Below are 13,882 nucleotides of genomic sequence, written 5' to 3'. Positions count from 1 at the left end.
CGGCAATTAACCTCGGCAAATACCAGGAGGAAACCCGAAGGTGGCGCAACAAAAAAGTGAGACCTCGAGAAATCAAGGAGGGCGATCTCGTCCTTCGACGCATCCCGAAGAGCAAGCAACAAGGGAAAATGCATAGCAAATGGGAAGGACCATTCTTGGTCGCTTCGATAGCGAGACCAGAAGCCAGCAGGCTTCGCACACTCGAAGGAGTCGAAGAGCCATACTCCTGAAACAAGGATATGCTCCAGCGCTACTTTGTCTAGTTCCACGATGTCTTCTTTTTTATAATAATTTGTAATACTATTTCAGTTTATTTGAACAATGTATTCAAGGGCCCGTACTCTTTTCCTCACAGGGGAAGCCTTCGCGCAATCGCTTTGGTTGCCGAAGGTGTGTTGTTTTTAATGAGGTGGCAACCCAATGTAACCCCTTGCGAAATATAAACAAGTTTCCCATAAAAATCTAGCCTATGAAAAGGCACTGAAGCATCTTTCCCCCTCCGTCGCAACGAAGGGGTGAGTCATCGGTGCGGTGTGCGTGGTTAACACTTCTAGAAATGAGCCCAGGGCTCGCGGAGCTGAGCGGCCCGCAGCACCCTTGAGCCTCAGTTCTTATTTTTTCTCAATTGAAAAAGACCTTCCGCGCAGAAGCGCCAAAGGCATCGGAAAGTCCCTCCGCGCCGAAGAGCCGAGGGCATGGAAAAGACCTTCCGCGCAGAAGCGCCGAAGGCATCGGAAAGTCCCTCCGCGCCGAAGAGCCGAGGGCATGGAAAGTCCTATCGCGCAGAAGCCAAAGGCTAGGGCCACCTAATCGAGCAAAAGTGCTGAAGGTTCCACTAAGAAAGCCCTTCGGAACATAGTTCAAAAGGCACCCACAAGTATAACGTGCCCCACTCCCCCAAGAACGCAAAAATGGGGGTGGCGCTTCGCAAGAAAACATGTTGCGATCTTGTAGTCGTGTGTCACCCCAAGAAACAAAAAGATCGGGGTGGCGCTTCAAAAATAAAATACGTCCTCGAAGGGACAACAGCCATGATAGTTTTCACATTACGAAACAAACAATTAGGTCTTCGCATATACGAAGACTTTTACACAAATCGAAATGTGTCACCCTCCAAGAACAACAAAGGAGGGTGGCGCTTCGCTTACAAAGTAAAAATTGTCCTTGAAGGGATCCACCTTTCAATCAAACAACGAGTATATTTACAAAAAGGCCTAAGCCCATAAATTCAATTACATTGTGACACTCGATGTTTCCTCTTCGAAAACAGCACGGTCCACATCTTCGATGACAATGTGGACCGCACGATCAATTATTTCTTCGGCAGTCTTTCGCAAGTATGCTTCGAAGTCCAAGCCTGAAAATGAGCGAAGCCCGCCATGAGTCTCATTCGGACATAATGTCCCCTTGCAGACGATATGTGAAGCATCCAACATCAGAGGCTTCGTCGACGGGTTCGGGTTTAGGCTCAAGCAGGCCCCTCGCGGGCATATAAGGACGTTCCGTGTCTAAAATACGCCTCGTCTCGCGATGAAGCGACCTATCAGCAAGAATCTTCGCTTGTGTCTCCGGATCACGCGAAAACTCAGCCCAAAATAGTTTGGCCTTCGCATTATCCCTATCATATTTTTGCTCCAAGCGCTCCAACCACTCCGCAAATGAACCCCACGAATGTTCAAAATGATATTTAGCCCAGGCCTGACCAGCAACATGAAAAGAACCAAAACGCATCCACAAAGGCAAAGTACCTTCGGTGACCCACGCAGGTTCCAACGCAGGGTCCTGCGCAATCACCGAAGGCATTAGTTTCTTACAAAAACTCCAAAATAGTTACATCCACAAATCATTTGTCCGCATCATTTACTTTGTTGGTAGGGTGAGCGCCATGTCCACCTTCGCCCCCGGCAGCCGCTGCAGCACCGCTTGCCGTAGCACCGCGAAGGTTCCCGGCGTCGGCAGGTCCAAGGAAGGTACGTGTGGAGGCTTCTGCGTTGTCTTGAAGCTGAGGGAGAATACAAACTCAGAAACAAACCAAAATAACACGACACTTCACGAAAAGGCTGCAAACAAACTTGCTGCCGAAGTCGTTCTGCTTCGCCCCGGACAAGATCCCTCCCATGCGTCTTGAAAAAGCTCAAAGTAAAGTTCTTTGCAATATTTTTGGGACGGGTGTGCAGAGCTTCGGGTCGAACCTCGTCTGGCGAAGGCCACACAAAGGTTGGATTGCGCATCGCACGCAGTTGGGCCTTCGTCAGAGAAGACTTGGCGCCACCACCTTCAGGGAGCATTTTGCAGACGGCAGCGCTGAGGGACCGCACAGCCACTGTGGTGCTCAAGTCACCCATCGCACGATTGCCGCAGGTAGCCATGGACACACAGGCGCGAAGCCACCGGAACAGCTCAGAAATTGAGATAGAATTGGCCGTCGGAGAAAGATCGGGAGGTGAAAGGCTCAACGTCTCAAGGTAGGCGGCAATATCGCACTGCAGGGGCTCGGCACCAGCACAAACAGCTTTGCGGTATGCACTAACCGCCTGCTTCGTAGCTAGCTCACTACACTCCGCATCCTTCAGCTCCTTCATTTTCGTTTCCAGCGACCGCCGAAGCTCAGCCGCCTCAGCTTTGGCCTTTTCCGCTTCAAGGCGAGCGGCCTGCAGCTCCGTTTCAGCACTGGCGCGAGCAGCAGTTAGCTCAGCTTCCAGCGAAGCCTTCTCCTCTTCTAGGCCGCGAGCTTTTTGCTCCAGACTGGCGATGCGGAGGGGCTGATCACGCTCCGCATCCAGCACACGGCTAGCGCACCTTGCCGCAACAAATGACTTTAGAGCCAGGTCCTCGGCACACTGCAGAGCATTCCTTGCACCGGTAAGCATAAGCCTTCGCTCCATGAGAGGGAAGCAAAATGAGCCACCAGCTTCGGCAAGATAATCCCGCTCGTGTCGGCCACTCTCGAAGCGGATTTTCCCGACCACTTGGCCACCAATCAGCTTCGCATGACTCATCCCAAGGCCTCCGCAATCTCAGAAGGCACAGACTGGCTGATCAAGTCCGCACTACTGTCCAAAGAGTCCGAGTCATCCGTGTTACCCTCGGCCGCAACTTGCTTCCCTTTCGCAGGCACATCAGAATCCACAACATTGACATTAACGTCATCCTCCTCCTCTCCGCCCGAAGAAGACGAAGCCGTCTTCTTGGCATGTTTCTCAGTCTCCGTGGCCGAACCAGCGGCAGCATGGGTCTTCGGGATGGTTTCATCATCGCTTTCTATTTCCGGTTCGCTGAATTGCACTGAAAAGGCGGGCATCACACGCTCCAAAACAGCTTTGGCCGGGGCAGCGGGGCTTCGCGCCGCCGCAGCGCTGTCACCACTCGACTCCACCTTGTCCTCGGAGTCCCCCTTACTCTGAAGAGGTGACGGCGCAGGCGCAAGAACAACATCAATAAGACGGGAACGTTTCTTAGCAAGCACCCCCGCACCTCCAGTCTTGTGTTTTTTTCCTCTCCAGGGCACCGGTGCTGCCGATGCCCTTGGACGTCGTCTTGCGCTTGCCTCCGGCAGCACCCGAAGGCTCCACCTTCGCCTTTTTCTTCTCCTCAGCTTCAGCGAGCCAAGCGTCGGCCGCGCGCCGGGGGGCCTCGGTCTCAAAGAAAGCAAAAACCCGGTTGTTTCGGGTGCCTCCCAACCGAGACTGAAGAAGAGTCCGCTCCTTCGCGGCCTCCGCCCCAATGGCTTCGTCAGCAAGCATCTCTATGGCCACGGGATCAACACCTGCGCACAAAATGCGAAGTACGTTAAAAAAAAGAGAGATGGCCAGGGGCTAACCTTCCTTCGTGATCCCGAAAGACGTAGAGAAGTTGGGCATCGGAAGGCCACCCAAATGCTTCTCCCTTCCCGCCCACGAGGTTATAGACCAACCTTCGCGAACGGGAAAACATTTGCAAGCGACATATTCCTCAACAATATCTCGTGTCAAAAACAACTTTGACACCTCACGTAGCATCGCGATGTGAGCCTTCGCCTCCTCCGTCCCTTCGTCAACCTCCACGGACGGAGGCTGCTCCGGAAGAAAACCAATCTCCTTCACCACCAAAGGATGAGTCCCGGACGGTCCTTCGAGGGGAACCTTGTGGTAGAACCACATCGTCTGCCACGCGCCCCACCTGTTGCGGTAAGCGATGACCGGGCTTGGCAGTTGGGTGTGGAAAGCGAATGTGTAAACGCCAAATTGAGGATCCGCCTCCGTAGCTTTAGCATCCTCGTTGGGCTTCACGAACACTGTCTTCGGCTGATAGTGGCACCTGAAGAGGCGGGCGAAGCCTGTGGCGGAAGGCTTCTGTTTGTAGGTCTTCGATAGCCACATGTACAGGTTCAGCCGAACGAAGCTTGTCGGCATCATCTGGTGGGTGTACACGTCGAAGAGCTTGAATATCTCCACCACCACCGGGTCCAGCGGGAAACGAAGACCAGCAATGAAGAAGTCGCGAAAGACAACGACCTCGTCATGGTTAGGCTTCGCTTCAATATCACCTTCTGGAGGAGGCCGCGCCATTCCAACTCCAAGAACACCTCGCCTCTCCAGGTCTTCGATCATGCCCCGGGTCATGTAGCTCTTGCCAATAACCTTCGTCGGAGGAAAACGAGTTCTGTCGCGGGACGCCATTTCATCGGAAGAATCCGACGTGCTCGAGGAATGTGAACGAAGAAAAACAGCCAGCCTGAGCCTTGCGAAGGCCCAGTAGAGCAAGAGCAGAGAAATGACAATGGGTTGGGGGGCTGACTGGCGGGGGAGCGGGGGAGGTGAGCTCTCGCCCCCCTAGGGGTCGGCTTATATAGTGTCAGGCCCCCGGTTGTGGTGCATGGGAGAGCGCGCCGCGAGCAGGAAATGTCAAAATTGCCCACGCGCAAAACAGGCAGAATCCGAAGAGCCGCGGGACAACAGCGTCTTTTCCACGAAAACTTATCCATACCTTTTGTCCAACGAAAATAATCTGATAAAAAACTAAAAAAATACATAACCGACACCTAACTTCGACGACAAGTTTTCTTTTTGTCCTCCCTTTTGACTCCGCAGATACAGGACGTCCTCGCACGCTTGCACGCCCGAAGGGTGGCACTTGAGGCCACGTTCCAAGCGACGGATGATCGTGCCTTTGATAGCCCCAAGGGGCGACCGAAGCCTCGAGGGGCTACTGTTGGGGACGCCACCTTCGCAGCACAGCGAAGGCCATCGGCGAAGGCGTTCGGCGGCGAGCGAGGGGGACAAATTGCGAAGTAAGCCGAGCGAAGGCCGGAGTTGCTCGAAGCCGCCCGAAGAGAAGCGAAGAGGCAGGAAGCGAGGCGAAGGGACGGCGCACGGGCCGAAGAGACAAACGGCGAGGCGATTCCGACGGCTCCTTCGCCGGAGCAACGAAGACCCTCGGTTGCGAAGAGGCACGAAGCAAGGCGGCCCCACTGTCAGAACTCTGTACGGAGTATACAGCTGTAATTCCACTAAGTTGTGTCGAGTATTGTATTATTACATTTATGCCTAGGGAATATTCCGAGATGCTGGCGATTGGGGGCAGAAACGGAATTTTGTCCTGGGAGTAGTTGAGTTTCAGGGCTATAAATACCCCCTGTAACTATAGAATGGATTATGAAACAGAGAGCAAATGCTGCCGCTTTGATTTTCGTGCTCCTATTACGACCTTTGCTATTTCTTTGAGGACTTCACCTTCCGTTACCCGAGCTGTTGTGTTCGCCCCGAAGAGTGTCATACACCAACATCCCCCTCTCTTTCGTCAAACTTTTTGGCCTGACAAGTGGGACCTTTGTGAGGGGTACAGTGGGCATAATCTTGGTGAGAAAGAGTTTCAATTGTTTCAACTTTATAGTATAGATTAAATATAGATAATTGATATATCTCATTCCATATCTTCAGGTAAAATCATGAGACGAATATAACAAATCTAATTATGCAATCATTAGATAATATTGTGATATAGTAAACAACTTCTAATGACGAATTAATTAGACTCAATAGGTTTGCCTCGCAATTTTTCATAATTAGTTTTATAATTAGTCTATATTTAATACTCGTAATTAGTGTTGAATAGGGTGCAAAAAAAATTCATAAAATTTTGGTAACTAAACACCCCCTTAGTAATTTCACAAACGGGTTTTGGATTTCTGGGTTAAAATTTAAATATATGTTACTAGCACATACATCTCTCATAATAAGTTTATTTTGGCTACTTTCATTTGTCTCAAAATAAGTATACTTTTAGGAGTTTGTTGATGCTAAAGTTTTGCGAGTATGACTCTGGCCGTGTTTGGATCCAAGGGCTAGAACTATTTGGGCTAGAGCTAATTAGCTCAAGCAAATAGCCCTCCAATAAAATAGCTCTTGACATGTTTGTATTCAAGAGCTATTTAGTCTTTAAAGCACCTTTTCCCAATCATTGAAGACTTATTACATCTCTTGCTATGGTGGGCTCCACTTGAAATAGCTCAAATAATCATTCTTTGGGTGAGATAGTTTTTTGAGGTAGGCTATTTGCAAATAGCCAAGAACTAGCTCTCATATTTGGGGATTTTGGGCTATTTTAGGCTAAAAATAGCTCTAACCCTTGGATCCAAACACGCCCTTTGACAAGAAGATTGACCCGATTGGAATTTTTGGACTATGATTCGGACGATAAGAGGATGATGTCATCAAAGAATCTAGGAGTCCGATGATCTTGGAAGATCTTTGTAAATATGGTAGTTTTTTTATTTCTTTTCGGTCAAATCTGCTAAGTCATGTTAAGTTTGGAGTTTTAGTTCAGGTTATAAATAGCGGATCTTAGAGTTTGTAAAGAACATGCTCTGTTTAGTTCCCAAAAAATTTTCTACAGTACCAATCACATTAAATCTTCGAACATATGCATGGAGCATTAAATGCAGTTGAAAAAAATAACTAATTATACATTTCAATTGTAAATGACGAGACGAATCTTTTAAGCCCAATTAATTCATGATTGGATATTAATTATCACATAACAAAGAAAGTGCTACAATAGCCAATTCCAAAAAATTTCATGAACTAAACAGGCCCTAACACATCAATACAACTTCTTTTTCAGCTTCACGCCAAAACCGGAGTTGTATTCGGGTGAGGAGAAAGGGATTGTAGCAGGTGCCCAATTGATCAGATCAAAGTCGGTAAGGGTATCAGTCAATGCCTTCAGGCGTCTGTATTCAAGGGGCACCTCCACAATTGCTCTGTTCGCTTGGCTGTAGCTGATGGCTGGTGCTGATTTGTTATGAGAGAACAGTACTGCTAACTGGCTGGTGGCTGGTGCTGATTTAGTATGAGAGAATAGTACTGTTGGCTGAGAAACCAAGCGAACACAGCGAATGTCTCTAGCTCGGATCTTGTCTGCGAAGAAGAGGTGGATTGGGAGTTTACCCAGGCCAAATTGACGGGCTACCGTCGGGTATGGTAGAACTCGTAGGAGTACAGACGACCTGATGAGAAGTTGGTTGGTAGGAGGCATGGAGTGAAGACTGCTTGAAAGGTCTTCTTGCTGGGGTCCTTTGGGTCGCATACTTTGTCAAATTTGAAAAAATATGGCCTCTTAAATTGTTCTGCCTCTTCCCAGCGTAAGCAAACCAGATTGTGGCATTATCTATAAAGCCGTTGTAGAAGGGTCTGAAGAAATCGGCTACTTTGCTTGCTGCTAATCTTTCGATGGGCATTGATGATGCTGCCTCACCAAAGTTGGTACACCTCCGACGGATGGCGGCCGATTCTTCTGAGTAATGGGCTGGAAAAAGTCGCAGTCAGTGATGCTTTTGCCGATGGCTTTGCGGATAGACATTCAACCACAGCTGTATGAACCACCAAAGGCCTCCAAGGTTGCTCAGAGTTTGATTGGTGGCTAGTCTGGCTGACTAACAAAAAATAATTTACGTACGGGAAAAGACACAGGGACTCGTACATTACACTGGTGCCGTGGCTGAGGAAATTAGATGCGGCCAATTTTCGCTGGAATCAGCAAAAAGAAAGAATGAAAAAAGAACAGTTAAACCAAGTTCTACACTCAGAACTCCAGGAAGATCAAAATGAAGACCAGTGCTTTTCCCCCAGCTTCATTTTCATTGCTGGTGCAGATACTCAGGTCACACAAAGAAGTAATTGTTAGTGCCGGCATCCCTATGTAAAATTTGTCACTGCAGCAAGTCCTTGTATGTACAGAAAACCTGGGAGCAATGATATGGCTGTTGTTACACGGGGCAAATATAGTTTAGCAAAAGCACACCCAAGTATGAGGAGTAAATCAGGAGAACCTGCCTTAAGTATCAGAAGTCACCCCTAGCCAGATGAAGGACCTGGGGTACCATTTGACTGTTGAGATGTTTCTGTCAGCTTCTGGCCACGAGGCCGCTTCTTTTTTCCATTTGCTGATGTATCTTGCACAGTTCCATTCAGTTTCTGTGGTACCTAGACATACCACCGTGCAATTGCATGCCATCAATTCATGTGAAAACTGTCCTTGCAAGATGCAAGCAAGAACTCACAAACAAACATAAACTCAAACCTGGAACATCTGCTGGTACATCACTGGCATCAACACACCATTTCCAAAAGCATGCGGGTCAACACCACTCTGAAATTTTCAATCAGTAACAGTCAGCAGTTATTAAATGGAATTTGCCTCAAAGTAAACTGAGGAAGGAAAAAAAATTCAAATTCAAGAACTCCTACTGACTAATAAGTAGTATGATTTATTTTTGTTAGAAAAATCAAATATTTTTTTACTAACTATAAATAAAAGAAAAAAGTATAAATTACTCCCCTCAACTATAGCCAAAGTTCGGATAACCCCCTAAACTATCGTTTGGTTCATTTTACCCCCCAAACTATGGGCTTTCGTTCAAATTGCCCCCTAATACAATTTGTGTTTTTCATTTCTCCATGCATAGGTGGAGTTTTAAGTTGAAATTTTACAAGATGGTAGTACACATCATAACACATGTTAGAAAAAATGCATAATAATTTTTTATCATTATTTTGATAGGTTAGGATATTTAATAAGAAATTAATCATTGGAGTTCAAATTTATATGAAAAATAACGATGAAAAAATTATAATTTTTTTCAATATGCATTGTGATGTCTACTACTACCTGCACAGTTTAAAATTAAAATTCTACTTGTGTATGGAGAACAAAAAAGACAAATTGTATTATGTGGTAAAATGAACTAAGTGGTATAGTTTAGGGGGTAAATTGAACTAAGTTATAGTTTAGAGGGTTATTCAAACTTTGGCAGTTTGGCTACATTTGAAGGGAGTAAATTGAACTTTTTCCTAAATAAAAACAAACAACCACTGCTTGTTGCAAATTATTCCTGATACTGATGAGAGCAGATTTAAAAATATGAAGCCACAGATGCTTATGCAAGAGAAGTCTCCAAATATACTAGAAATATGGTTTCTAGTGCCTCTAGGATTTCATCAAAGATACGAGTCAGAAGATATAGCCATCAATTCTTTGACATACCGGTACCATATACACAATGCTTGGCCGAATTGCTGCTTGATTGGCTACAAATTGCTGGACATTAGCCGGCACTCCAATGTAGCCAGCAGGAAGTATTCCTCTTTCCGCTCCTCCCTGGGGTGAAAATAGCAATCAATCAATATGTGCTATATGTGTCAACTAAGGATACAATATTAATTAATGCTTAGTGCAATCTACCTTTTGGATTTGTGATGCTTGCATGACTGCAGGAGCCTGCATGTTGCAAAAAAGATTCATTACATAGTACCCATTTAAGCAAATCATATCCACTGTTGATACTAATTTCAATAAAGCTTACAAACAAACATGTGTATTACCTTTGGAGCTTTGGAGCCAACATGTCCATTGTCAGTAGCTGCATCCACCACATTTTGACCAGTCGCTGTATTTGGCTTATTTACTTTAGGAACACGAGACTTGATCCTTGGTTGCGTATCATCATGTGTATTGCTATTTAGCAGAAATTTCTCCATCTCCCTTACCAACCTCAAAGCAAGGCAATATTTATCTGATAGGACTGCAGAGTCAACAAGTTGCAGGCATCTCATTGACAAATAGTCATATCGATCCACACGGTTGCTGGGGACAAGGTCACTTGGAGGGCGTCCCATCACGTGCAACTGCCTAAAATCCTTTTTCCACCTATCAAGAATATACTGTGGTGGAATTTCACGAACCAGTTGAAACTTGAGCATTGAGAGACTATGCCGGCACAGGATCCCACTGAATTGGAAACCTCCACAGATACATGTTATATCCTTTTCGTCCGCATTGTATGTCACTGCAAAAATTTTACTCATAGTCCTTCTACCATCTTCAAGGAAAATACACTCCTTGACATTGAATGTGGAGACAGGACCATCAACAGCAATTAAAGATACATGGCAGTACATTATGGCTTCAACCTCATCCTGGAACTTCTTGAACATATTATGGGTGTATACCTTTGAGAGCTGCTCTTCCATATAGAATTTTGATACTGGTGGACGTTGCTTATGAAATGTCTCAAAATCTGCTTGGGCCTCCTTCTCATATTTACTCTGCAAAGCCATCTCATACTTGCCAAGAAATTGCTTCAAGGTGGTTTTTAAATCCACATATCCATCAAAAAAAGGAGTGATAGTTTCATTTCTTTGTGTGACAGACATTCCTGCCCAGAATGTATCTTTAATGAAGACAGGAACCCAAGAAGCTCGACATTCATAAAGTGATCTTAACCAGTCATTGCCCTGAATTCCATTAAATGAAATTAAAGTATTCCATTCTCCTTCAAACTCATCTATGGTTAAAGAATCATAGACAGCCTTATGCATTGCCTTGTTAATAGCTCTGTACTCTGACAGCCCACTAAACCGCTCTGCAGCCTTCCTCATTATCTGAAACAAGCACATTCGATGACGGACTCCAGGAATAACCTCAGCTACAGCACTTTGGATGCCCCTACAATAGTCAGTGACAATGGCCTTCGGAAGATTGCCAGACATGCAGGCTATCCAAGCCTTAAGTAGCCATGAATAGGTTTCTGCTGTTTCATCAGAAAGCAGGGCACACCCAATCAAGACAGATTGGCCATGATGATTCACCCCGATGAATGTTGCAAGAGGCATATCATGTTTACTAACCACATAGGAAGTATCAAGTGTGATAACATCACTATAGTACTCATACATGGATCTTGACCGTGCATCTGCCCAGAAAACATTCCTGATACAGCCTTCATCATCCAAGTCAGTGACATTGAAAAAATTAGCATTTTTGGCCTGCATCCGGGTGAAGAAAAGTCGAAGGGCCTCCGAATCTCCAGGTTGGAGCTTCAAACGGCCCCTCTCTACAAAACTGTGGTGCTTGCTCTCACCAAACAAAAGCTCCTCAAGTTCCCCCAACTTATCCATGGGCATCTTACTTGGCTCTTCAACAGGCATAGCCCCAGGGCCACCCATACGCAACCGCCTCTTTGCAGGGCCAGAGAGCTGCTTATAAGAGTTCAAGAATCTTGCCATTGCTGGGCTCACTGGATGATTGTGATCAAGGATTGCCAACTCTACATGCAACAATTTGTCTCCCCACAACTTCACTCGGATCTTGGCTGGGCAGTTAGTGGTCGATGAGGCCCGTTTCCGGAACTTCGGCTCATAACGTGGCCGCCCTCCTTTGCAGCACATAAGCTCAAGATATAAGCAGGTTCCTTCTTGTGAAAACGAGGACCTCCTTACTGAGACACCAAAGCCAACACGACGGGCATACTTGCGGTAGAATCGGTTGACTTCTGTGTGATTATTGAACACCATACCAACTTCTGGAACACCAATATCCTCCCCATCAGACTCCTCCATGCTGGGATCCTGAAACAAAACCTTCATCATGACACCACTCATATTGCAACCTACTGGAACTTGATGGTTTCTTCCAGCTGATAAAAATCGAAGTCAACTTGAGAGCAACTTTTCGAAATCATAGAAATGGTATAAGAGACTTTGAGCATATACACATCCTGAATATAGGTATTTCAGGACGGCATAACACTAACTTTTTGCCTTGAACTACTGGCAAATTCTCCAATAACTATCCAACTAAGGTGTGCCAAATATCAGTGCATCTGAAGCAAAGGGTGCAACTTAATGTGGACAGAAATGGTTCACAAATTAGAACCTAACAAGCTCACAGGGATGAACAGAAATACAGAATCACTAGACATTTGACAGCTTCCCACGAAACCAAATGCTAATCCAGTTCAACAAAAAGTGTTTAAAGACTAAACAACCACCAATTGAACTATTCAAATCCTAATCCTAAATGACAACCAGCTTCTGTTTAAACCACCGCCCACCCGCCCTCATGTTCAAAATGAAAACTGAAGCTTCCCTCCGCAGTACCCGCACCTCGAATTCAAGGAAATCCATGTAAAATACACCCCCCCCCCCCAACACACACACACTGCGCACCCATCGAGCGCTCAGGATCACAAGGCCGCCAAAAGGGATTGGGAACCAACAGAAGGAAAGAGGGGACGGAGCGAGCCGGACCAGCGCGTTGAGGTCCCGGCGCCGGGCCCGGCGGGGATTCTTAGTCTGCGGGAACGGCTCCTCCACCTCCATCGCCGGAGGGCCCGCCGCCGGCGAGGTGGGCTAGGGTTTCGGACGGGTACGGAGGGAGGCGGGTGCAAAGTTTGGTGACAAATGAATTAGGGGGAGGCTGCACGGGGGCCCGAGAGAGGTGGGGCCCGTAGGTAAGCCATTCGGAGGCCTCGCCGCCTCGGGGTCGGGCCGGCGGGGCCGCTGAGCTTTTCTGGACCGTCCGATCTGCACGCCGATGCGATCCAGCCGTCCGCGATTCAGCGGCAGCGCGGGTGCCTTCGCGCGCGCTCGAGGTGGTGATTTTCCAGCGAAGCGAAACCAAGGAATTTTTTTAGCATTGAAACCAAGGATTGAGCAGTTAAAAAGTACTTCCTCCGTTCTGTATTGTAGGTCGTTTTTATAAATAGAAGAAAATGACAAGAAAGAGAAGAAAGTAATGAAATAAAATCAACAACTTCAGTGACTGAATTTTGAGGTTTGATGCGAGCGGTAGGTGAGGTGAGCAGAACGGATGGCGGCGGGTTGCCGCCGACTACATGCAGTGGTCGAGGCCGGCGGGGTTAGGGATATTGGGTTTATGGGTTCCAGGTGGGGGTTCCATGGCTGACGGGTATAAAGGGATGGCCGGAGATGCTGCGTAGCTCGGCGGTGTTGGTGGGTTGTGGGTGGCGAGGCTGGCGGCAATGGCAACGCTGAGCGGGTAGTGGAGGAGGCTGGTTGGGTGGTACCGGCGGTGAGGGCATATATGGAGGACGGGGTAGGGAAAGGGAGACAAAGGGAAAGGGGGAGGGGTGGAAAGGGTGGTCCTCATTGGCGTGGTGTTCGAGGCGACGCGCGGCAAGGTGGGCGGTGGGGGCAAGGGTTGCAGTGGAAGAGACCTTGGGGGCAGCACGAGCTAGTGGTTGGGGTTGGAAGTGGCGGCTCCACCACCGGAGCCGGTCAGACGATGACGACCGGGGTATACATCCAAATTTGCTAAAACGATTTATAAATTGGAACAGAGGGAATAGAGAAGGCATGGCATCCAAATCGGGCAAAAAAGCCTATCTAAAATGGAAAAGCCTGGCCTAACGGTCCACGAACTTGTTGTCAAAATCCGAAGTATGCTTACTCCTGGGAATGGATTGGACTAAATCCAAATTCAATTGGATTTTGGCACTTGGATTCTATTGGACTTGGATCTAGTTGGATATGGACATCCAGTTGGTTTAGATCTAATAGGATTGGATTTTGTTGGATAAAAAATAAAGGATAATCCAAATCTT

General features: G+C 47.2%; 1 protein-coding gene across 1 annotated transcript; it reads right to left on the bottom strand.

The window, feature by feature from the left end:
• Nucleotides 1-7,854: 7,854 nt before the first annotated feature.
• On the bottom strand, nt 7,855-13,324 carry LOC120656385 (protein FAR1-RELATED SEQUENCE 6-like). The gene is made up of 7 exons (XM_039934458.1): nt 12,567-13,324; nt 9,861-11,885; nt 9,721-9,756; nt 9,523-9,636; nt 8,560-8,628; nt 8,313-8,462; nt 7,855-8,221 (listed from the first exon to the last, which is right to left on the bottom strand). The coding sequence occupies exons 1-6, from the start codon at nt 12,636-12,638 to the stop codon at nt 8,334-8,336; spliced, it is 2,445 nt and encodes an 814-aa protein (XP_039790392.1). The 5' UTR covers nt 12,639-13,324; the 3' UTR covers nt 7,855-8,221; nt 8,313-8,333.
• Nucleotides 13,325-13,882: the final 558 nt, after the last annotated feature.

The sequence above is a fragment of the Panicum virgatum genome, chromosome 1N, assembly GCF_016808335.1.
Source record: "Panicum virgatum strain AP13 chromosome 1N, P.virgatum_v5, whole genome shotgun sequence".
Classification (NCBI taxonomy): domain Eukaryota; kingdom Viridiplantae; phylum Streptophyta; class Magnoliopsida; order Poales; family Poaceae; genus Panicum; species Panicum virgatum.
The sequence above is the reverse complement of the archived record's forward strand: the minus strand, read 5'-3'. Positions and strand labels throughout refer to the sequence as shown.

Coding starts and splice junctions, on each gene's coding strand:
- LOC120656385 (XM_039934458.1), bottom strand. CDS start 12,638: ATGGAGGTGGAGGAGCCGTTCCCGCAGACTAAGAATCCCCGCCGGGCC. Junction 9,757..9,860: donor TTGGCTCCAAAGCTCCAAAG/GTAATACACATG, acceptor TGCAACATGCAG/GCTCCTGCAGTCATGCAAGC. Junction 8,629..9,522: donor GCATTGTGTATATGGTACCG/GTATGTCAAAGA, acceptor TGAAAATTTCAG/AGTGGTGTTGACCCGCATGC.